This window comes from Oncorhynchus clarkii, chromosome 20, assembly GCF_045791955.1.
Source record: "Oncorhynchus clarkii lewisi isolate Uvic-CL-2024 chromosome 20, UVic_Ocla_1.0, whole genome shotgun sequence".
NCBI lineage: Eukaryota > Metazoa > Chordata > Actinopteri > Salmoniformes > Salmonidae > Oncorhynchus > Oncorhynchus clarkii.
The window spans coordinates 38,350,416-38,376,531 of NC_092166.1; the positions used below are offsets into that span (position 1 = coordinate 38,350,416).

At 41.4% G+C, this 26,116-nt stretch overlaps 1 protein-coding gene across 4 annotated transcripts in view; it reads left to right on the forward strand.

The window, feature by feature from the left end:
• Nucleotides 1-25,607, forward strand: part of LOC139376328 (far upstream element-binding protein 3-like) — a 63,908-nt gene extending 38,301 nt beyond the window's left edge. For 2 of the 4 annotated variants that reach the window (XM_071118723.1, XM_071118722.1), the window contains exons 13-18: nucleotides 1,391-1,551; nucleotides 3,968-4,038; nucleotides 4,131-4,216; nucleotides 8,955-9,023; nucleotides 9,445-9,566; nucleotides 23,928-25,607. In XM_071118723.1, coding sequence (XP_070974824.1) covers nucleotides 1,391-1,551; nucleotides 3,968-4,038; nucleotides 4,131-4,216; nucleotides 8,955-9,023; nucleotides 9,445-9,566; nucleotides 23,928-23,936 — 518 coding nt within the window. In that variant the 3' untranslated portion in view covers nucleotides 23,937-25,607. The remainder of the gene's footprint in view (nucleotides 1-1,390; nucleotides 1,552-3,967; nucleotides 4,039-4,130; nucleotides 4,217-8,954; nucleotides 9,024-9,444; nucleotides 9,567-23,927) is intronic. The other 2 variants (XM_071118725.1, XM_071118724.1) reach the window with 1 other exon arrangement.
• The last annotated feature ends 509 nt before the right edge of the window (nucleotides 25,608-26,116 follow it).

The window sequence follows — 26,116 nt, forward strand, 5'->3', positions numbered from 1 at the left end:
GCACTTTGAGATATCAGCTGAAGAAGGGCTATATAAATACATTTGATTTGATTTAGTGTGAGATGTGCAATGACAAGTTTTGAGAAGGTTGATCAGCAATAGCGAGAGCTCGCTAGATAAGAAGCCAGTGAGATGACGACATATTGCCCAGAATGTTTAGACTACAACTAGCATACGTTTGCACTTGCCTTTATCCAAAGTGTCAGATCGTTACAGCTCTGAAATTCACAAGCAATGTTATTCAATTCAACATGTATTGGCTAGATATTTCAACTCTGTATGGAAGCGTTAATGTCTGACTGAAAACGTTTGAGGCTACTTTAAAACCACAGCTGGTTCTAGCTAGGTTAAACATCTAAACACATCATACTGTTTTCGTGAATCAGCGTGGTATCACTTGCCCCCCCCCCCCCCCGTTTGCGCTCCACTACGTTGGCAATACAAACTACTGGAAAGACGGTCGTTTAATGTGAGAGGCTCAGAGATTTTAGGAATTCGGAAGTCGTGTATTGTACGCCCGGCATTAAAGGAGATCGATTTGATATTCAAGTAACCTACTTTTGATGTTCTGACATAGCATTATAATGTAGCAGTTTCCTTTTTTTCCTTCTATTTTTAAACGTTCTCAACTAGCCTCGGCTCCAGAAGCGGGCCAGCATCCGGAGGGCTGCTGGCATAAACAATTTTGTCCACAACATTTGAGAGTAATAAGCTTTTTGTGTGTATGGAACATTTCTGGGATTTAGTATTTCAGCTCATAAAACATAGGACCAACACTTTACATGTTGCGTTAGTTTTTATTCAGTGTATATTTAGTTATTTGTTTCATTAGTCCACTGTTGATACAGTCCTAAAAATGTTTTGCATGTCAGCAATCAAGTTTGCAAAACACGTCATACTGTGAAACTTTCTGTATTTTGAACGTTTTATATCTTAAACTTAATTTCTGACATGCAAAAAAATTCTGTGACTGTATCAACAGTGGACTAATGAAACAAATACCAAAAAACAGGTAGTGGTATTTTCCTTTAATGACTAAATAATACTACACTGCTATTTTTGTGATATTATGGTTGCTTTACCAGAAAAATACTCTCAAAGCAATAAAATAAGAACTAGTGAATTAATTTAGGCTTAATTTGTAACATATTGATACAGCCCAACTGAGAGAACTGCACTGTTCTAATTTACAAACTTCAAGTAGAGTGTCGTCTTGCACATTACGATATCTCAACCATATATTGTCTAGGTCAAATTTTGACGATATCGTATATCGGCCCAACCCTATTGCATACAAACGACAAGGGCGCTGTCAAAGAATGACCAAGGATGTGTTATTCCCAGCCGTGCGTGGTCTCATGTGATGTGATGTGATGTGCTGTCTGTCCAGGCGGAGATACCATCAAGAGCATCAACCAGCAGTCTGGAGCCCACGTGGAGCTGCAGAGGAACCCCCCTCACAACACCGACCCCAATGTCCGCATCTTCTCCATCAGAGGCACCCCGCAACAGATGGAACTAGCACGCCAGCTCATCGATGACAAGATCGGAGTAAGTAGTTGTTGGAAAAAGTTCCCCCAAGCCCAAGTGCCTTTAACACTACATCTGCCGTAGGCCACTGGCCACTGGCGTTTGATTTTGTACATATTTCTCTCCTCACTGAATGAATTAATGCGTGATACAACCAATAAATTACTTGTTTTCATATCTTGTCCTGAAAATATATTTTAACAAATATTTCTTTATGCAATTAATTCTTTCAATTTGTGTTATGCCTGTTTATCAGCGTTGGCACTCGTGTTTATAACAAATAATTTGTCTCCGTGCCTTGCGGGTTGATAACATTCTCTGTATGAAGATGTTGCTAGACTATATTTACTATACCTCTAGTACTAATCAAGTACATTGTAAGGGAAACATGGTACAGCCTTTAGAATAATGCAGAACAGATCCTTGACTCTATCCGAGTTGATGAGCGACGGGAAGCTAATGATGCGTGTTACAGTAGGCCTTTAGAATGATGCAGAACAGATCCTTGACTCTATCTGAGTTGATGAGCGACGGGAAGCTAATGATACGTGTTACAGCCTTTAGAATGATGCAGAACAGATCCTTGACTCTATCCGAGTTGATGAGCGACTGGAAGCTAATGATACGTGTTACAGTAGGCCTTTAGAATGATGCAGAACAGATCCCTGACTCTATCCGAGTTGATGAGCGACGGGAAGCTAATGATGCGTGTTACAGTAGGCCTTTAGAATGATGCAGAACAGATCCCTGACTCTATCCGAGTTGATGAGCGACGGGAAGTGAATGATGCCAGACAGCCTGCAAAGCCGGACCATTTTTAAAACTGCACCTAAACTAAACCAAAACAAATTTCACACTTAATAAGAGTTAGATTAAATTGGCAATAGTCTGATGAGTGACGATATTATCAGTTGCCAAATTGTACATGACGAGATGGGTGCAGCTTGGAATTGACAGAGGCAGGGAAAGGAGCAACTCCTTTATCAAATCCTCCTCAAGAGTCTCATGCAGGTAAAACGTATCAGAAAGAGCATATTTTTCAGATTCTATGACACTTTGTCAAATAACTCTCAATATTCAAGAGGTGCAGCTCTATTTCCAAACATCACTTTTGAATAACAGCACTGTCCATGCGTTCAGCACTCGCGCCACAGTGTTTCTCAGGCCACTAAGCACAGACTAGTAATCTGATTAAATATAAATGTTCTTATTTCCACAATGTTTCTTTAGACCTGCACAAACTAAATTAGAACAGATTTCTTTGATGGATTTAACTCTTGAACTAGTGGTTTTAGGTTTTTAAGAAACTAATGAAAATGCTATTAATTTATTTAAAAAATATGTTTTTATTCTGTTACCTAAGACCTTCATAAACACAACCAAATTGTTGTTTTACTGATAGCATACAGTGCATTCGTGAAGTATTCAGACCCCCTGACATTTTGTTACAGCCTTATTCTAAAATGGATTAAATAGTTTGACAAAGAAAAAAAAAAAGTTTTTAGAAATGTTCTGAACTGAAATATAAATTTACACAAGTATTCTGACCCTTTACTCAGTACTTTGTTGAAGCACTTTTAGCAGCGATGACAACTTCAAGTCTTCTTGGGTATGACACTACAAGCTTGGCACACCTGTTTTTGGGGAGTTTCTCTCATTCTCCTCTGCAGATCCTCACAAGCTCTGTCAGGTTGGATGGGGAGCGTCGCTGCACAGCTATTTTCTGGTCTCTCCAGAGATATTCGATTAGGTTTAAGTCCGGGCTCTAGCCGGGCCACTCAAGGACATTCAGAGACTTGTCCCGAAGCCACTCCTGCATTGCTGTGTGCTTAGGATCATTGTCCTGTTGGAAGGTTAACATTCACCCCAGTCTGAGGTCCTGAGCTTCATCAAGGATGTCTCTGTACTTTGCTCCGTTCATCTTTCCCTCTTTCCTGACTAGAGCTCAATTTAGAGTCTCGTAGCAAAGGGTCTGAATACTTATGTAAAGAAGGAAAGAAAAACCTGTTTTCGCTTTGTCATTATGGGGTATCGTGTGTAGATTGAGTATTTACATATTTAAAAAAAGATCTATATATATATATATATATTAAATAAATCAATTTTTGAGTAAGGCTGTAACATCACAAAAAGTCAAGGGGTCTAAATACTTGCCCGAATGCACTGTATATGTCATTTGTTTATTAGACTGTTAGAATGGGAGGTCCATCGATGCCAGGCGTATGCTAACATTCTCTAGCAGATACTTATAGGCTGAAAGGCCTGGCAGTTCTAGTGAAAAGTCAACAGGACTACCTAGGCAAATTGTTAAACATTTCTAAACGTTTTAATTATTAACTGTTAGTCGACTAAATAAATACTGCCGTGATTTCAATTTATTCAACCTGGTGTTATTTACTCTGGTTAACAGTGTTGAATGTATCGTTTTTTTTTTCAGGGTTCAGGAATAGTGAGCAACAATAATTTTGGATTTAGCCCTTTCACTCAAGGCCCTGCAACTCATCAAAAGTAAGTCAGACTTTCTGTTCGCCCTTGTCGGTTGTACCTACATGCATTTTTTTTGTGTTGCTGTAGCTCTTTATGCTTTCTGTCTTGATAAGTTGTGGCAGTGGAGCCCAGACCTTCATGACAGGAGGATGGGGGACTACTTATCAAACATGGCAGCCTCAAGGCCAGCAGGACCCCAGTAAGTCACCTTTTGCTCAACAGCTCGTCATAAGCACAGCCTGTAAACATTTGGTAACCCTTTCTTGTATTGCGATTAACATCAACTCTGCTAGCCTGATGGAACTATCCTGATCTCTGCATAAAAAAAATTACAAATCTATTTAACCTTTATTTAACTAGGCAAGTCAGTTAAGAACAAATTCTTATTTACAATGACGGCCTACACCGGCCAAACTCAGACGACGCTGGGCCAATTGTGCGCCGCCCTATGGGACTCCCAGTCACGGCCGGTTGTGATAGTCTGGAGTCGAACCAGGTTGTCTGTAGTGACGCCTCAAGCTGAGATGCAGTGCCTTAGACCACTGCGCCACTTGGGAGCCCAAGTGGCATTCATCATTGAAACCAAAGGTGAATGCAGCGATCAGGCTGGTTCCACCAGGCTAAACTCTACAGCAATATCTTGATATTGATATTTCCTCTGCTTAAACATAGTTTTGAAACAATTTTGCACAGAGTTTATATGAAATAGACATATAAAGATGGACTCTGCAAAATGTGGCTAATTTCAGTGTCTTACAAATATCTCTCAAATGTAAGACTCATAAATGCTTACAAGCAGATAAGTCAGAGTTTGAATTGTCCAGGGTATTTCATCTTCTCAGGGCAATGCTCAGTAATCAGTAGAGGTTGCTGTGCTTGGGTCAGTTTTGCATTTACCCCTTAGTGGTTTATGTTAGGATTGGGGGAGGGGAAGCTAATCATAAATCTGTCCCTTGGCGGGACTTCACACCGGAGCCTAATAGAGCATTAATAGGACAGGAGAGATGCGTTCATGTTTAGATGCTTCTGACCCAGCAGTAGGTGTGGTTGGCTAGTGTTAAACACCACCACAAACATGTTTAGATGTTTCTGACCCAGCAGTAGGTGTGGTTGGCTAGTGTTAAACACCACCACAAACATGTTTAGATGTTTCTGACCCAGCAGTAGGTGTGGTTGGCTAGTGTTAAACATCACCACAAACATGTTTAGATGTTTCTGACCCAGCAGTAGGTGTGGTTGGCTAGTGTTAAACACCACCACAAACATGTTTAGATGTTTCTGACCCAGCAGTAGGTGTGGTTGGCTAGTGTTAAACACCACCACAAACATGTTTAGATGTTTCTGACCCAGCAGTAGGTGTGGTTGGCTAGTGTTAAACACCACCACAAACTTGTTTAGATGTTTCTGACCCAGCAGTAGGTGTGGTTGGCTGGTGTTAAACATCACCACAAACATGTTTAGATGTTTTTGACCCAGCAGTAGGTGTGGTTGGCTAGTGTTAAACACCACCACAAACATGTTTAGATGTTTCTGACCCAGCAGTAGGTGTGGTTGGCTAGTGTTAAACACCATCCAGGCGTAAGACTTATTTAGGTGGGAATGAACTAGGGCTGCACGATTCTGACAAAATAATATTTCACCAAAGATTGATATGATTTGCAATTACGTACCTCTTCTTAACTACTGCAGTCAGTAGCCTACCACCACTACTACTACTACTACTACTACTATTACTGCAATTACTACTACTACAACAAAGGTTTTTAAATCCCATGACAACTTTCTTCACAACCATAGTTCAAGACAAGCAAGCACACATTTTCTTAACATCTATTTCGATGTTTGGAATAGAGTGGGCACTTGGAATACGGTGTTTTGCAATGAATGAAAAGCAGAGGATTTTCATTCAGAACATGTCGTTGCGCAAATCTTCAGATCTCCACCACCACTGGTACCAGTCTGTATTAGATAGCTAACGTTTGTGAGCCAAATTTCTTGCCAGCAGCATCCCACCCTGCATCCATCTGCTGGCTGGTCACTGAAGCTTGCTCGTTCATCCCTCCCTCTTCCCTGTAACTATTCCCCAGGTCGTTGCTGTAAACAGGAATGTGTTCTCAGTCAATTTATATGGTGAAATAATTTAATACCACATTTATTTAGCTCAGTCGAATTAGCATTAGTGGCTAGATACAGCTTGCTAAAAAAAAGTACCTCAACTAACAAGCTTTTTTCAGAGAGTAAGATTCACAAAGTAGATGCATATTGTAGATGCATATTAAGAAGCAATTGGAAAGCTGCATTGTTTTCACAAATTGGACAAGTCTGTTTGCAATACCGCATGCATTAATATAAGAACTGCACGCGGACAGTGTGAATATAACTTTGGACAGTCAGGAACTGTACTACCTGCTTGAGTGGCAGGGGGCGGTCTTGGTGTGTGTTCGAAACGGGTGCAGGAGGACAGGGTCATCAAATTGTATTTGTCACATGAGCCGAATACGACAGGTGTATGCTTACTTACAAGCCCTTTAACTAACAATGCCGTTCAAGAAAGAGTTAAGAAAATATTTACAAAATAAACGAAAGTAAAAAATTATAAAAAGTAACTCGATAAAATAACAATAACGAGACTATATACACTGGGTACTGAGTCAATGTGCGGGGGTACAGGTTAGTCGAGGTCATTTGTAGGTATGGATAAAGTGACTGCATAGAGAATAGACAGCTTGTAGCAGCAGTGTAAAAACAAATAGGGGGTGTCAATTTAAATAGTCCGGGTGGCCATTTGATGAATTGTTCAGCAGTCTAATGGCTTGGGGGTAGAAGCTAAGGAGCCTTTTGGTCCTAGACTTGGTGCTCCCATACCGTTTGCCATGCGGTAGCAGAGAGAGCAGTCTAGGACTTGGGTGACTGGAGTCTTTTTGACAACTTTTTGGGCTTTTCCTCTGACACCGCCTAGTATATAGATCCTGGATGGCAGAAAGCTTGGCCCCAGTGATGTACTGGGCCGTACTGGTTAGATGCCGAGCAGTTGCCATACCAGGCAGTAATGCAACCAGTCAGAATGCTCTCGATGGTGCAGCTGTATAACTTTGAGGATCTGTGGACCCATGCCAAATAATTTCAGTCTCCTGAGGGTGAAAATGTGTTGTCGGTGCCCTCTTCACGACTGTCTTGGTGTGTTTGGACCATGATAGTTTGTTGGTGATGTGGACACCAAGGAGCTTGAAACTCTCGATCCGCTCCACTACACCCCGGTTGATGTTATGGGGGCCTGTTTGGCCTGCCATTTCCTGTAGTCCACGATCAGCTCCTTTGTCTTGCTGACATTGAGGGAGAGGTTGTTGCCCTGGCACCACACTGCAAGGTCTCTGACCTCCTCCCTATAGGCTGTCTCATCGTTGTTGGTGATCAGGCCTACCACTGTTGTGTCATCAGCAAACTTAATGATAGTGTTGCAGTCGTGGGTGAACAGGGAGTACAGGCGGGGACTAAGTTGTTGCCTTTCTTTACCACCTGGGGGCGGTGTTGTAACGCTGAGCTGTAGTCAATTAACAGCATTCTCGCATAGGTGTTCCTTTTGTACAGGTGGGAAAGGGCAGCGTGGAGTGCGATTGAGATTGTGTCGTCTGTGGATCTGTTGGGGAGGTATGCGAATTGGAGTGGGTCTAGGGTTTCCGGGATGATGTTGATGTGAGCCATGACCAGCCTTTCAAAGCACTTCATGGCTAATGACGTGAGCGCTACGGGGTGGTAATCATTTAGGCAGGTTACCTTCTCTTCCTTGGGCACAAGGACTATGGTGGTCTGCTTGAAACGTAGGTATTATAAATAGTCAGGGAGAGGTTGAAAATTGCCAGTTGCCAGTTTGTCCGCACATGCTTTCAGTCAACGTCCTGGTAATCCGTCTAGCCCTGCGGCTTTGTGAATGTTGACCTGTTTTTAAAGGTCTGCTTACGTCGGCTGCAAAGAGCATGATCACACAGTCATCTGGAAAAGCTGGTGCTCTCATGCATGCTTCAGTGTTGCTTGCCTCGAATCGAGCATAAAAGGCATTTAGCTCATCTGGAAGGCTCGCCTCACTGGGCAGCTCGCGGCTGGTTTTCCCTTTTGTAATACGTATTAGTTTTCAAGCCCTGCTACATCTGACCAGCGATAGTTCTTAATCCTGTATTGACACAAAATCATAAATCCTACCTATTTCTACTATTTATCTTAAAATCTGATTTGAAACCTAACCATTGTGCTAACCTTATGCCTAACCTTGAATCAAGACCAGAAAGCAATGTTTGTTTTCATTAATCTTTACAATATAGCCAATTTTGTCTTCGTGGCTGTGGTCACTAGTGGAAACCGGAGAACAGTGAGAGACCACTCGAGCATCCGAAAAATCATAAGTAACAACGAGTAAATTATAGAAACAGATGTTGCACGCGGCTGAGGGGTATTTCAAAGTATCGCACACAGCCTCTTGCTGGACATTGCACTTGTCAATATTGCAATTTCGATGTGAATTGGATTAATCATGCAGCCCTAGAATGAACCAGGCCTAGTAGGTACACATTAGAGTTCACCAACTCCTCTTTTGCTTGTAAGCCAATTGAAGGGGGTAGTCTATTATGGCTTGAACCAATTTCATTGGCGAAACAGAAATGTTCTACAAATAACAAAAAAATTGTTAGGAAATTGTCAGAAGGGCTTCTGAGGAAAATTAAAATATAAGTTGACTACTATTCACCGAATCAAGTGAGTTCTGACAGCTTTGGGCCAAATGCTGCAAAGCAAATACATATCCCCAAATGTTAGAGAACATATCCCCAAATGTTAGAGAACATATCCCCAAATGTTAGTGAACATATCCCCAAATGTTGGAGCCTGTCTTAAATACACTGGTATTTGTCATATGGTTAATACAATGTTGTATTATTTGGGTACAGGTCACAATGGACCCCAAGCAGGCCAGATGGACTACTCTAAAGCATGGGAGCAGTATTATAAAAAGCTAGGCAAGTGCTCATGAGACCTTACAAACCCTGTCTTACCCATGTGACTTTTCAAACAAATGCAATATTCAGAGTTTTGTTTTTCAGTAACTTTGCTTTATTGTGACAATTTTGTGCAACTGCATTAAAGCTTGAGGTTCAGCATTTAGCGCAGTATATCCCCAGTAGTAGACATTGCAGATAATGCAATGATTATGATTCTCCATGTCCACCTTAATGGCCCTTTCTGTGTTTGCAGGCCAAAATACCCATGCTCAGATTATTGTCCATGACTACAGCAATGCACGGGAGGATTAATATAACAAATTGTAGGCTCATTCATTTTGTCAGTTGTCTTTAGACATAGTCAAGGTTACAAATAGGATTGTGATAGCGTTATTTGATGCTGTTTTCTCACCATGTCTTTACGCTTGTGCCCTAAAAGGTCAGACATCTCAGCAGCAGAGCTCGCTCCCAGAATACAGCGCGGCTGTGGCAGAGTATTACAGGCAGCAGGGAGCATACCTCTGGCCGGGTGCACAGGCAACCCAGGGCCCAGGTCTTCAGGTAATGTACAACACAGCCAAACTTGTACTCACAATGGCTTTAAACAGCTCTCTAAGCACTGGTCTTTGCCTCTAGACTGCTCTGTCTGCCTCTAAACAACTTTGTCTCTAAACATGACCTAAACAGCCTTTTGTCTCTAAACAGCATTGTAAACTCAGCAAAAAAAGAAACGTCCTCTCACTGTCAACTGCGTTTTATTTTCAGCAAACTTAACGTATGTAAACATTTGTATGAACATAACACGATTCAACAACTGAGACATGAACTGAACAAGTTCCACAGACATGTGACTAACAGAAATGGAATAATGTGTCCCTGAACAAAGGGGGGTCAAAAGTAACAGTCAGTATCTGGTGTGGCCACCAGCTGCATTACGTACTGCAGTGCATCTCCTCATGGACTGCACCAGATTTGCCAGTTCTTGCTGTGAGATGTTACCCCACTCTTCCACCAAGGCACCTGCAAGTTCCCAGATATTTCTGGGGGGAATGGCCCTAGCCCTCAACCTCCGATCCAACTGGTCCCAGACGTGGTCAATGGGATTGAGATCCGGGCTCTTCGCTGGCCATGGCAGAACACTGACATTTCTGTCTTTGCAGGAAATCATGCACAGAACGAGCAGTATGGCTGATGGCATTGTCATGCTGGAGGGTCATGCCAGGATGAGCCTGCAGGAAAAGTTCCACATGAGGGAGGAGGATGTCTTCCCTTCCCCGACCATCACCCCTGTTGAGACAAAACCGCGAAGAGCACTTTTTGCCAGTCCTGTCTGGTCCAGCGATGGTGGGTTTGTACCCATAGGCAACGTTGTTGCCGGTGATGTCTGGTGAGGACCTGCCTACAACAGGCCTAAAAGCCCTCAGTCCAGCCTCTGTCTATTACGGACAGTCTGAGCACTGATGGAGGGATTGTGCGTTCCTGTTGTAACTTGGGTAGTTGTTGCCATCCTGTACCTGTCCCGCAGGTGTGATGTCCGGATGTACCAATACTGTGCAGGTGTTGTTACACGTGGTCTGCTATTACGAGGACGATCAGCTGTCTGTCCTGTCTCCTTGTAGCGCTGTCTTAGGCGTCTCACAGTACGGGCGTTGCAATTTATTGCCCTTGCCACATCTGCCGTCCTCATGCCTCCTTGCAGCATGCCTAAGGCACATTCACACAGATGAGCAGGGACCCTGGGCATCTTTCTTTTGCTGTTTTTCAGGGTCAGTAGAAAGGCCTCTTTAGTGTCATAAGTTTTCATGACTGTGACCTTAATTGCCTACCGTCTGTAAGCTGTTTAGTGTCTTAACGACCGTTCCACAGGTGCATGTTCATTAATTGTTTATGGGTCATTGAACGAGCATGGGAAACGGTGTTTAAACCCTTTACAATGAAGATCTGTGAAGTTATTTGGATTTTTACGAATTATCTTTGAAAGACAGGGTCTTGAAAAAGGGACGTTTCTTTTTTTTGCTGAGTTTATGCGCCTCTCTCTTAACAGCTCTATTTTTGTCTCTAAACCGCTCTATTTTTGCCTCTAAACAGCTCGGTCTCTCACTTCTTGTTCTCTAAACAGATTTTCTGCTTTTAAACGGCTATGCTTCTGAACCGCTCTGTCTCTGCCTCAGTCTTTAAATTGCTCTGTTTCTATCCCTAAACAGTGCACTGCCTCTCAGCACAGCACTGTCTCTGCCTCTCAACACAGCACTGTCTCTGCCTCTCAACACAGCTCTGCCTTTAAACATACAGTGCCTTCAGAAAGTATTCATACCCCTGGACTTATTATTATTACACAATTTGTTGTTACAGCCTGAATTCAAAGTGGAATAAATTGACTACACACTATACCTCATAATGACAGTGAAACCCTGTTTTTAGACATTTTAGCAAATTTATTGGAAAGGAAATATGTAATTTACATAACCCCGAATGTAGAAGCACCTTTAGCGGTGATTACAGCTTTGAGTCGTCTTTGGTATGTCTATCAGCCTCTCACATCTGGATTTGGGGATTTTGTCCCATTCTTTCTTGCAGATTTTCTCAAACTCTTAAGTTAGATTGGGAGCGGTGGTGAACAGCTTGGTGGCTTGAATGAAGGACTCAAGGACTTTCACATTTTGTTCTAATGCCATTCCAGCGTTGCTTTGGCTGTATGCTTGAGGTCATTGTCCCTTTGGAACGTACGTCTTCACACCAGTCTAAGGTCGTTTGCAATCTGTAGCAGGTTCTCATCAAGGATTTCCCTGTATTTGGCTCCATTCATTGTTCCCTCTCTCCTCACCAGTCTTCAAGTCCCTGCCGTTGAAAAGCATCCCCACAGAATGATGCTGCCAACACTATGCTTCATGGTAGTGTTAAGAGGGTGATAGGCTGTGCCTGGTTTTCTCCAGACATATTTCTTTGCATCCAGGACAAAGTTACATTTTTGTCTCATCAGACCACGTGCCTTTTTGCAAACTCCAGATGAACTGTCGTGCCTTTTTCTCAGGAGTGGCATCCATCTGGCCACTCTCCCATAAAGCTCAGATTAGTGAAGTGCTCTAGAGACTGTTGTCCTTCTTGCAAGTTCTCCCATCTCATACAATGAACTCTGTTGTTCTGTCAGTGTTGTCGTGACTTGACTTTCATTAATCTGATGATTTATTTAATCCACTAACTACGTTTAATTGTTACCCGATTTAAAAACTTTTTTATTAGATTTTTTAAAATCATGCAACAGTTAACTCATTAGGAATTTGGGGCACCACGGAAGAAGTTGTTTAACGAGTTACCATCTCCCGAATTCAACTCTAGAAGATATATGTTATATATCGATAAGTCACGTATTAATCATTACCTCATGTAAGTCTCATTCTGAACTGTCGTAACCTTCTTGGATCTGCAAGAACCCCAGCTTTACTGATCACTGCCTACCATACAAATTGGTTTAATTATTTATCTATTAGCTAACTAAATAATAAGACCGAATACACACTTACATGAGACAAAGTCGACTGACAAGATATGATGGCTTGTTACAACATAAAGTTAGATGGAGAGAGGGAAGAGCGAGAGCGACAAAGGGATACATTCTAGGACTGTCCTCACATTAATCATATACCTTTCACACGAACCGCCGCCTGTTTGGAAAAAGAAGTAATGAATGTTTTTACTGGTTGAATGCCGTTTGCCGTTTCTCAGTCGGAGATAGCCCTCCTTCAGAAGAGTGTTGGTTTGGTGGGCTTTTCCTTTTACCTGCTCTGATTGTCCACCAGAGGGCACAATGTCCTTCTTGTCTGTTGCTTCAATGGGCTGTTTCCTAAGAACAGCTACTTAGCCGTACCCGTGATTGTCTGAGAGGGGAGTTTCCTTCTCCTCTTCCTCGGGTAGACGGTCCTCCTGACAGAGCTGGTGTAACTGAGTCAGGTTTGTAGGCCTCCTTGCTCGCACATGCTTTTTCAGTTCTGCCCACAAATTTTCTGTAGGATTGAGGTCGGGGCTTTGTGATGGCCACTCCAATACCTTGACTTCATTGTCCTTAACCTCTCTGGGATATGTGGGATGGTAACGTCCCACTTGGCCAAAAGCCAGAGAAAATGCAGAGAGCGCCAAATTCAAATAATTCCTATAAAAATCTAACTTTCATGAAATCACACATGTAAGATACTAAATTAAAGCTACACATGTTGTTAATCCAGCCAACATGTCAGATTTCAAAAAGGCTTTTCGGCTAAAGCAAACGATGCTATTATCTGAGGATAGCACCTCCGTAAACAAAAGAGAGAAAACATATTTCAACCCTGCAGGCATGAAACAAATCGCAGAAATAAAAATATAAATCATGCCTTTGACGAGCTTATTGTGTTGGCACTCCAATATGTCCCATAAACATCACAAATGGTCCTTTTTTTCGATTAATATATTTTTAAAGTAAATAATAGAAAATTGAAGACGGGATGATCTGTGTTCAATACAGGAGATAACAAACTGACGCTAGCTTTCTGGTTACGCGCCTCTATCAAACAGGGCACATGAAGTGACCCTCGTTTTGAACAGGGCTACTTCTTCATTCCACAAAGGATAAACGTCAACCAATTTCTAAAGACTGGTGACATCCAGTTGAAGCGGTAGGAACTGCAAGCAAGTCCTTTAGAAATCTGGATTCCCAATGGAAACCCATTGAAAAGAGATTGAGCCCTAAAAGAAAATCTGAATGGTTTGTCCTCAGGGTTTCGCCTGCTACATAAGTTCTGTTATACTCACAGACATGATTCAAACAGATTTAGAAACTTCAGTCTATCCAAATCTACTAATAATATGCATATCTTATCTTCTGGGGATGAGTAGCAGGCAGTTGAGTTTGGGCATGCTTTTCATCCAAAATTCCAAATGCTGCCCCCTATCCTAGAGAAGTTTTAAGCCATTTTTCCACAGTTTTGGAAGTATGCTTGCGGTCATTGTCCATTTGGAAGACCCATTTGCGACCAAGCTTTAACTTCCTGACTGATGTCTTGAGATGTTGCTTCAATATATCCACATAATTTTATATTTTTTGAAGTGCACCAGTCCCTCCTGCAGCAAAGCATCATCACAACATGATGCTGCCACCCCCGTGCTTCACGGTTGGGATGGTGTTCTTTGGCTTGCAAGCCTCCCCCCTTTTCCTCCAAACGTAACGATGGTCATTATGGCCAAACAGTTCTATTTTTGTTTTATCAAACCAGAGCACATTTCTCCAAAAAGTACGATCTTTGTCCCCATAAGCAGTTGCAAACCGTAGTCTGGCTTTATTTATGGCGGTTTTGGAGTAGTGGCTTTTTCCTTGCTGAGCGGCCTTTCAGGTTATGTCGATATAGGACTCATTTTACTGTGGATATAGATACTTTTGTACCTGTTTCCTCCAGCATTTTCACAAGGTCCTTTGCTGCTGTTCTGGGATTGATTTTCACTTTTCGCACCAAAGTACGTTCATCTCTAGGAGACAGAATGCGTCTCCTTCCTGAGTGGTATGACAGCTGTGTGGTCCCATGGTGTTTATTCTTGCGTACTATTGTTTGTACAGATGAACATGGCACCTTCAGGCATTTGGAAATTGTTCCCATGGAGGAACCAGATTTGTGGAGGTCTACACTTTTTTTTCTGAGGTCTTGGCTGAATCCTTTTAATTATCCCATGATGTCAAGCAAAGAGGCACTGAGTTTGAAGGTAGGCCTTGAAGGTAGGCCTTGAACTACATCGAGGTACACCTCCCAATTGACTCAAATGATGTCAGTTAGCCTGTCAGATGCTTCAAACGCCATGACATCATTTTCTGGAATTTTCCAAGCTGTTTAAAGGCACAATCAACTTAGTGTATGTCAACTTCTGACCCACTGGAATTGTGATACAGTGAATTATAAGTGAAATAATCTGTCTGTAAACAATTGTTGGAAAGATTACTTGTGCCATGCACAAAGTAGATGTCCTAACTGCCAAAACTATAGTTTGTTAACAAGAAATTTGTGGAGTGGTTGAAAAATGAGTTTTAATGACTCCAACTTAAGTGTATGTAAACTTCTGACTTCAACTGTGTGTATATATATGTATATATATATATGTGTGTGTATGTGTGTGTGTGTGTGTGTGTGTGTGTGTGTGTGTGTGTGTGTGTGTGTGTGTGTGTGTGTGTGTGTATTATAATATTTTTGCAAGTGTAGAACCTTTCATCCTGTAGCTTGTTCTCCATTTTCTTTTTAAATAGTGAGCCACCATGTTTTCAGCACTTATTTCCCTGACTGATCAAAACTTGTTTTCTCATACTCTCACTGCAGCAGACATATAGTGAACATTATGTTTGGAACATCAATTCTCAAAATCGCAGTATCGAATCGCAAAACAAATAGATTTGTAAGAATCGCAATACTTATTGTGATGATATCATATGGTCTGACCCACTGGAATTATGATACAGTAAATTATGAAGTGAAATAATCTGTCTAAACAATTTTTGTAAAAATGACTTGTCATGCACAAAGTAGATGTCCTAACTGACTTGCCAAAACTATAGTTTGTTAACAAGAAATGTGTTAAGTGGTTGAAAAATGAGTTTCAATGACTCCAACCTAAGTGTATGAAAACTTCTGACCTCAACTGTACATAAACAGAATACTGCATAGTTTCCTAAGAACCACGAAGCAACCATCTCTGTTGGTGCTAGAGAACCAGAAAAATGCACAAAAGACCAGGTGTAAGGTGTCAAAAAGCACCCCCCCCCTTCTGTGGGGGAGAGATTTGTTGACCATTACCACTCAACTCATCTGACCCATTGTGATCCTCACGTGTAGTCATGACAGAGCTCATTTGGTTCTTGGTCACCTCCCTGACCAAGGTCCTCTTTGTCCAGTTGCTCAGTTTGGTCGGGGACCAGTTCAAGGCCAAGTCTGGGTAGTTCCATATTTTTTCCTTATCCCAATTATAGAGACCACTGTGCTCTGGGAAATTTCCATCAATCTAGAAAGAGTTTTATACCCTTCCCCAGATACAATGTAAATAGTCCAGGTGGCTATTTGATTAGTTTAGTTGGTCTTATGGCTTGGGGGTAGACGCGGTTAAGGAGCCTTTTGGTTCTAGAAATGGCGCTTGTGTTTGGACCATGATAGCTTGTTGATGATGTGGACACCAAGGAACTTGCAACTCTCGAACTGCTCCACTTCAGTCCCGTCAATGTTTTTTTCAATGTAACTAGGCAAGTCAGTTAAGAACAAATTCTTATTTACGTTGATGGCCAAACCCAGACAACGCTGGGCCAATTGTGCGCAGCCCTATGAGACTCCCAATCACGGCCGGATGTGATACAGTCTGGATTCAAACCAGAGACTGTCGTGAAGCCTCTTGCACTGAGATGCAGTGCCTTAGACTGCTGCACCTCTCGGGAGCCTTGTTAACGGGGGCCTGTTCAGCCCTCCTTTTCATGTAGTCCACGATCAGCTCCTTTGTCTTGCTCACATTGAGAGAGAGGTTGTAGTCCTGGCACCACACTGCCAGGTCTCTCTCATCATTGTCGCTGATCAGGCTGTTATGTCGTCAGCAAATGTAATGATGGTGTTGGAGTTGTGCTTGGCCACGCAGTCATGGGTGAACAGGGAGTACAGGAGGGGACTAAGCACACACCGCTGAGAGGCCCCAGTGTTGAGGATCAATGTGGCAGATGTGTTGTTGCCTAACCTTACCACCTGGGGGCGGCCCATCAGGAAGTCCAAGACCATGTTGCAGAAGGAGATGTTTAGTTCCAGGGTCCTTAGCTTAGAGATGAGCTTTGTGGGCTCTATGGTGTTGAACGCTGAGTTGTAGTCAATGAACAGCATTCTCACAATAGGTGTTCCTTTTGTCCAGGTGGGAAATGGCCATGTGGAGTGCGATTGAGATGGCGTCATCTGTGGATCTGTAGGGGTGGTATGCGAATTGGCGTGGGTCTAGGGTTTTTGGCATGATGGTGATGATGTGAGCCATGACGAGCCTTCCAAAGTACTTCATGGCTACCGATGTGAGTGTTACAGGGTGGTAATCATTTAGACAGGTTTTCTTGGGCAAAGGGACTATGGTGGTCTGTTTGAAACATGTAGGTATTACAGACTCGGTCAGGGAGAGGTTAAAAATGTCAGTGAAGACATTAGCCAGTTGATCTGCACATGCTATGACTACACGTCCTGGTAATCCGTCTTGCCCTGTGACTTTGTGAACTCGGCTACGGAGAGCTTGATCAGTCGTCCGGAACATCTGGTGCTCCCATGCATGCTTCAGTGTTGCTTGCCTCAAAGCGAGTATAACATGCATTTAGCTTGTCTGGTAGGCTCGCGTCACTGGGCAGCTCGTGGCTGGGTTTCTCTTTGTCGTCCGTAATAGCCCTACCTCATCCGATGAATGTCAGAGCCGGTGTTGTAGGATTCAATCTTATTCCTGTATTGACGCTTTGCCTGTGATGGTTCGTCTGAGGGCATAACGCGATTTCTTATAAGCGTCCGGATTAATTTCTTGCTCCTTGAAAGCGGCAGCTCTAGCCTTTATCTAGGTGTGGATGTTGCCTGTAATCCATAGCTTCTGGTTGGGAAATGTACGTACGGTTACTGTGGGGATGACGTCGTCAATGCTCTTACTGATGTTGGCAGTGACTGAGGTGGTATACTCCTCAATGCCATTGGATGAATCCCGGAACATTTTCCAGTCTGTGTTAGAAAAACAGTCCTGTAGCGTAGCATCCGAGTCATCTGACCACTTCCGTATTGAGCAAGTCACTGGTGCTTCCTGCTTTAGTTTTTGCTTGTTAGCAGAAATCCGGAGGATAGAATTATGGTCAGATTTGCCCAATGGAGGGTGTGGGAGAGCATTGTATGCTTCTCTGTGTGTGGAGTAAAGGTGGTCTAGAGTTGATTTTTTTTCGTCTGGTTGCACATGTGACATGCTGGTAGAAATGAGGTAAAACGGATTTAAGCTTTCATGCATTAAAGTCCCCGGCCACTTGGAGCGCAGCTTCTGGATGAGCATTTTCTTGTTTGCTTAAGGCCTTATACAGCTTGTTGAGTGCGGTCTTCGTGCCAGCATCGGTTTGTGGTGGTAAGTAGACAGCTGCGAGTAATATAGATGCGACCTCTCTTGGAAGATAGTGTTGTCTACACGTTATAATGAGCTTTTCTACCACAGGCGAACAATAACTTGAGACTTTAATATTTGATATCGTGCACCAGCTGTTATTGACAAAGACAGACGCCCCCGCCCCTCATCTTACCAGACGTAGCAGCTCTGTCCTGCCAAAACATGGAGAAGCCAGCCAGCTCTATATTATCCGAATTGTTGTTCAGCCAAGTCTTCGTGAAACATAAGATATTCGTTTTTAATGTCCTGTTGGTAGGATAGTCTTAATCGTAGATCATCCAGTTGGTTTTCCAATGATTGCACGTTGGCCAGTAATACAGAGGGTAGTGGTGGTTTACTCACTCGCCAACAAATTCTCACAGAATTATATTCTCACAGAAGAAGTATATCCTTCACGTCGGAGTCATTAATTAAAGAAAAAAAATCTTTGTTTCCAGTTTGAGGTGAGTAATCGCTGTTCTGATGTCCAGAAGCTCTTTTCGGTCATAAGAGACGGTAGCAGCAACATTAACAGCAGTCATCCCTTCCAGCGCCATTATCTAGTGTTGGAGTCACGCATGGCCACGCAGTCGTGGGTGAACAGGAGGGAACTCAGCACACACCACTGTGGGGCCCCTGTGCTGAGGGTCAGCATGGCAGAGGTGATGTTGCCTACTCTCATCACCTCAGGTCGACCTGTCAGGAAGTCCAGGATCCAGTTGCATACCGAGTCGTAAGCTGGTGACGAGCTTGGAGGGGACAATGGTTTTGAATGCTGAGCTGTGGTCAATGAAGAGCGTTCTCTTATAGGTATTCCTCTTTTCTAGGTGGGTGAGGGCAGTGTGGAGAGCAATTGATATTGCGTCATCTACGCATCTGTTGGGTGGGTCGGTATGGCAAATTAGTGTGTCTCGAATGGTGGAGTTAATGTGTGCCATAATCAGCCTCTCAAAGCACTTCATGATTACAGAGGTGAGTGCTACAGGGTGGTAGTCATTGTGGCATAAAGCCTTAGAGTTATTGAGGACAGGAAGGATGCTGGTCATCTTAAAATTTGGGGATTACAGACTGGGACAAGGAGAGGTTGAAAGTACCTATAATATGCCTGACAGCTTTTCTGCGCATGCTCTGAGAAAGTGCCCTGGAATACCATCGGGCCCCGCGTTCTTGCGGGTGTTGATGTGATTAATTAACTTTTTCACGTTGACCTCGGAAAGTGGAGTTCTGGGTCAATGACGGCCATCACACCCGGCACAATTTTGTTGTCATTTTAAATGGCAGCTTCATTACATAGTACCCGCAAAACACCAGTCACAATGTCAACAGTGAAGAGGCGACTCCGGGATGCTGGCCTTCTAGGCAGAGTTCCTCTGTCCAGTGTCTCTGTCCCATCTTAATCTTTTCTTTTTATTGGCCAGTCTGAGATATGGCTTTTTCTTTGCAACTCTGCCTAGAAGGCCAGCATCCTGGAGTTGCCTCTTCACTGTTGACATTGTGACTGGTGTACTATTTAAGGAAGCTGCCAGTTGAGGACTTGTGAGGTGTCTGTTTTTAAACTAGACACTCTAATGTTCTTGTCCTCTTGCTCAGTTGTGCACCGGGGCCTCCCACTCCCCTTTCTATTCTGGTTAGAGCCAGTTCTCGCATGGAATAGCCTTAATTTCTCAGAAAGAGAATAGACTGATGAGTTTCAGAAGAAAGTTCTTTGTTTCTGGCTATTTTGAGCCTGTAATCGAACCCACAAATGCTGATGCTCCAGATACTCAAGTAGTATAACGTTTTATTGCTTCTTTGATCAGACCAACAGTTTTCAGCTGTGCTAACATTATTGTAAAAGGGTTTTCTAATGATCAATTAGCCTTATAAAATGATAAACTTGGATTAGCTAACACAACGTGCCTTTGGAACACAGGAGTGATGGTTGCTGATAATGGGCCTCTGTATGCCTGTGTAGATAATCCATAAAAAAACATCTGCCATTTCCAGCTACAATAGTCATTTACAACATTAACAATGTCTACACTGTATTTCTGATCAATTTTATGTTATTTTAATTGTAGGTCGGCCAATTATGATCTTCAACGACGATAACGATTATTGGAGGACCAAAAAAAGCCGGTACCAATGTTCAATTTGGTTTAAATAGTGCGAAAACACAGTGTTGGAGAAGAAAGTAAAAGTGCAATATGTGCCATGTAAAAAGGCTAACGTTTAAGTTCCTTGCTCAGAACATGAGAACATATGAAAGCTGGTGGTTCCTTTTAACATGAGTCTTCAATATTCCCAGTAAAAGGGCACAAAGCGGGACCCAGATGCAGACACGGGAGGCAGATGGTTTGAGTCTTTTCTATTTATTAATCAATCCAAAAGGGGTAGGCAAGAGAATGGTCATGGACAGGCAAAAGGTCAAAACCAGTTCAGAGTCCAGAAGGTACAGAGTGGCAGACAGGCTTGAGGTCAGGGCAGGGCAGGCAGGTGGGTACGGAGTCCAGAAAACAGGCAAAGGTCAAAACCGGGAGGACAAGCAAAAAGAGAATTAGAAGCAGGAGTACAGGAAAACACGCTGGTTGACTTGACAAAACATACAAGACGAACTGGCACAGAGAGACAGGAAACACAGGGATAAATACACCAGAGCAAATAAGCGACACCTGGTCGGGGTGGAGACAATCACAAGGACAGGGGAAAAAGATCAGGGTGTGACACCCAGTTAAGAAGTTTTAGGTTGTAGTTATTTTTGGACTATTTCTCGCTATACCATTTGTATTTCATATACCTTTGACTATTGGATGTCCTTATTAGAGGTCGACCGATTATGATTTTTCAACGCCAATACCCATTTATTGGAGGACAAAAAAAGCTGATACTGATTAATCGGCCGATTTAAAAAATATATATATATATAAATATTTTGTAATAATGACAATTGCAACAATACTGAATGAACAATGAACACTTTTATTTTAACTTAATATAATACATATGGGCTTTTGGATGGGTGTTCTTAAGGTGATTCCACAGGTTGGTGGTATTTATTGATTTAGCCGTTGCTGACCCCATGCTTACATCTTTATCACAAATAAGACACCTTGCTTTCCCTGGTGCCAATTCCATGTAATACCCACACTGGTGCTCTGCTTTTCTCTGCCATCTGTGAAACACACACACACAGCTCTGAAGTGACAATGATACTGAAGAGTCTGCTTAGGAGACAAATACTCTCAACTGTTTGAATAAATATAGAGTTTAAGTTACCTGTGATGAATGTTGAAAACAAAAACTGTAATTTCTATATGCATGAAATCCTATTTTAATAATGGACATGGTAAGAATTGACTACCAAAGTGCGAGTCAAAATTCCCATGACACCTTCTTGCAAAATCTGAAAAGCGGTTCCTTCATTCATTTATTCCATAAGATATTTTTTAGATTAACTTAAAATAAGGTCTGTGTTTCGTGTAGGTAGCTTACACCACCTTGCCAATTTTATAACTGTGTAGATATCCATAGGACAAGGTAACTCTGATCAATATTGGCTAAATATAAGCGAAGATAATTTTTTTGTAGAGTGGATTTATGAAAATATGTTGACAAACGTGACCATATCCTAGTGAGGTTTACACGGGTACCAAAACGCTGAGGCGTTTAAGCACGAAACATAAACCTTATTTGAAGTAGATCAAGACATTCTCTATGGAAGACATGAACAGAGGCGGTTTAAGCCTGAACGAAACACAGACCTTATCTGAAGTAGATCAAGACATTCTGTATGGAAGACATGAACAGAGGCGGTTTAAGCCTGAACGAAACACATACCTTATTTGAAGTAGATCAAGACATTCTCTATGGAAGACATGAACAGAGGCGTTTAAGCCTGAACGAAACACAGACCTTATTTGAAGTAGATCAAGACATTCTCTATGGAAGACATGAACAGAGGCAGTTTAAGCACGAAACACAGACCTTATTTGAAGTAGATCAAGACATTCTCTATGGAAGACATGAACAGAGGTGGTTTAAGCACGAAACACAGACATTATTTGAGGTAGATCAAGACATTCTTTATGGAAGACATGAACAGAGGCGTTTAAGCCTGAACGAAACACAGACCTTATCTGAAGTAGATCAAGACATTCTGTATGGAAGACATGAACGGTAAAATAACGAAGGAACCCTTTTCAAGTTCAGCCGCAAGTTATTACAGGAATTATAACGCGTCGACTATTTCTCTCTAAACCATATACCTTTGACTATTACGAGCCTGCTGCTGCCTACCACCCCTCAGTCAGACTGCTCTATCAAATCATAGACTTAACTATAATAAACACACAGAAATACTAGCCTTGGGTCAAATCCAGAAACTATCACCTCAAACAAAACGTTTATTCTGTTCTGTATTTTATCTAACGGGTGGCATCCATGAGTCTAAATATTCCTGTTACATTGCACATCCTTCAATGTTATGTCATAATTACGTAACATTCTGGAAAATTAGTTCGCAAAGAGTCAGGCGGCCCAAACTGTTGCATTTACCCTGACTCTGCGTGCAATGAACGCAAGAGAAGTGACACAATTTCACCCTGTTTAATATTGCCTGCTAACCTGGATTTCTTTTAGCTAAATATGCAGGTTTAAAAATATATACTTGTGTATTGATTTTAAGAAAGGCATTGATGTTTATGGTTAGGTACACATTGGAGCAACGACAGTCGATTGTTTTTTATAAGATAAGTTTAATGCTAGCTAGCAACCTACCTTGGCTTACTGCATTCGCGTAACAGGCAGGCTCCTCGTGAGGCAGGTGGTTAGAGCGTTGGACTAGTTAACTGTAAAGTTGCAAGATTGAATCCCCTGAGCTGACAAGGTAAAAATCTGTCGTTCTGCCGCATTCCTAGGCCGTCATTGAAAATAAGAATGTGTTCTTAACTGACTTGCCTAGTTAAATAAAGATTAAATAAAGGTGTAAAAGAAAAAAAAACTGCAAAATCGTCGCCCAAAAATACAGATATCCAATTGTTATGAAAAATTGAAATCGGCCCTAATTAATCGGCCATTCCGATTTAATCGGTCGACCTTGAGGAACCGTTCCGTATTTTATCTAACAGGTGGCAACCCTAAGTCTAAATGTTGCTGTTACATTGTACAACCTTCACTGTTATGTCATAATAATGTAAAATTCTGGCAAATTAATTACCGTCTTTGTAAGGAAGAAATGGTCTTCACACAGTTCGCAACGAGCCAGGCGGCCCAAACTTTTGCATATACCCTGACTCTGCTTGCACTGAACGCAAGAGAAGTGACACAATTTCTCTAGTTAATATTGCCTGCTAACATGAATTTATTTTAACTACATATGCAGGTTTAAAAAATATATACTTGGAGAATCCATTGAGTTGGATAGCCATGGGGGTATCTTGTCCGAGAACCATGTTTCAGAAAAGCAAAGGATATTGCGGTTTCGAGAGTCCCGTTGTCAGCAAATCCACAATCGGAGGTCATCCATCTTATTGTCGAGTGACTACATTCGCCAGTAGAATGGAGGAAGGGAACCGGTTGCCGGTTTATCTTTTTTGCCTTAATCTCGCATGGGACCCCCCCCCCCCCTTGCATCTGTAATGCCAGCATTTCCTCTTGGGTAGCCCGAAAATTGGGTCGGAGTACTTTCTGAAGGCACTGTATATGTTAAAGCCAAGTCTTGAAAAGTTTACAGGCATGCGTGTGTTGGTGTGTGCTGTTGCATGAATGAATGCATGGTAAACAACATAACATTTTCCTCTTTGTAATATCTTTCAGGAGCATTAGAGTGGACGCCCATCTTATGAAGATTTTGGAATCATTGAGATGATGAAAACAGAACTATTAACAGTACTATTGAGGTTTCTAAAGTATATTTTCAACACTTTGCGGCTTACCTTTCCTTTTTGTAATGCACTAGCTATAGAATAACAAAAAATAATTAATGAAAATCTATTTCTTTTATTTTAATTTTTTCTTATTTTCTTTTATTTTTTTTTACCTAAAAACTGATATTTTACTGGGCAATTTGGAATACCCTCTGGTCTTGAATATAACTTTATTTCTTTTTGATCAAACTTGAACTTAAAATGTATCGGTGTGGCTTTGAACAAAATGCAGTATAATCTATTTTGTCCAGTTTTAGCAATAAAATGGTATTGGCTTAGCAGTCTTGAGTATTGAGTATAATGACAGTTTTGTTTTTGTAAACTATGTTTTAAACATGTGCTTGTGATGATTTGTGTTTTTACGTAGACATTTTTTTTGTTGAGAGATTGAAATGTAATGTATTATTGTTGGAAAAAAGTTTTCTTTTGTACTAAATTCCTGGTATGGTGTCTAATTTCTTATTTAATCCTGTTATTCTTCTGTGTTATTGTTTTGTTTTCTGTTCAGGGAGGTGCAATATCTCATTTCGGTTTGCAGACAAATATGTTGACAAAAATGAGTTCTTATTCCTACATTAGAAATCTTAGGTTTAAGCCTAAGTGTAATAAATGCTTGTCAAAATGATCTGTTAGGGAGTGGGGTTATTATTATGAGTTTGATTTAATCTTGTTATGTATGTATCCTTATGTACATGGGTATTTAAGTATATTTGTTGAATAAGGATTGTTTGTGTAGTTTTCACATGGATGCTCTCCCAATTTTCTGTATTCACTGCTCAAATATGGTAAATATGTTTCGAAATTTGATGTTGCATCTCTCACCAAGTGCAAATATAAACCCAGTATACACTCTGTGCTCAAGACTGCTAAGCCTTTCTTTCATTCTACCTGTTAAAAATATTTGTTTTTGTATGGCAAATATGTGTACCCCCTAGCTTCCACAATATCCCAACCAGAACACTCTGTTACTCGCTAACATGATTGTTTTTGTGTGAGCAAGAATGTATGCTATGATTTGTTACATGATTACTGTCTCTACTATATTTTCTAATGACAAGGCATACTGTATCCTCTTAAATTTTTTTTCTCATATGCACAGCTAACGATGTATTTAAAAGTAGTCATTTTTTTGTTTCTGGGGCAGTTGATACCATTTGGGCTATTGTAAAGCACATTCCTGTTTTGAAATGTTTGCTGCCTTTTCAATGGCAAATTAGCTTAACTGCAGAGTTACCCAGAGAGCCATATCACTGGACTAACAAATTCATTGTTCTGTAGCATACAGTGTGATTTAGATACCTTAAGTGTAAAGTTTTATATGCCATAAACATGAATAGAGGCAATATATATTCTCACTAGTTTATTTCTATGCTTTCTTTACTCTTTGACTCAAAGTAATTTGCCACAATTGCTTTTGTGGTGAAAATATAGAATCTTTATTTTTGTACTGTTAAAAAGTTAACTGCACCGGTATGAAGTATAATGATGTGTCAATCTCCCTACCAGTTTTCTTTGTTGCTGTGTACCCTGCTTCAATTAAATCTAAACTCCACGATTGAGTATGAATTTACCTCTTCTTTCAGAAGCATTATTTTAATCTGATCCTATGGAATTTTTTCTAGATATGAAATGCCATGATGTGGACAGCAAAAGTAATGACTAGTTTTCTGCCAGAAAAAAAGCATAAGTGTTGTGTGTTTACAAGTCTGTCATTCTTAATTTAATCCATTAGCGAAATGCAATCCCTCATTCCCTCACTCATGCATTAAAACACATTAGCAAAACAAGTTGTAGAACTCTGTTCCCTACATAGTGCACTACTTTTGACCATTAGGGCTCTGGTCCAAAGTAGTGCACTCAGGGCCGACCCTGGGCTTAATTAAGCGACATAAGCCGATGCTTAGGCCCCCCCCCCAAAAAAAAAAAATCCAGTGCCTTCAGAAAGTATTCATACCACTTGACTTATTTCACATTTTGTTGTTACAGCCTGAATTCAAAATTGATTCAATAGTTTTTTTTCTCACCCATCTACACCCATTTGTTGCTTATTTATTTGGAAATGAAATGCAGAAATATCTC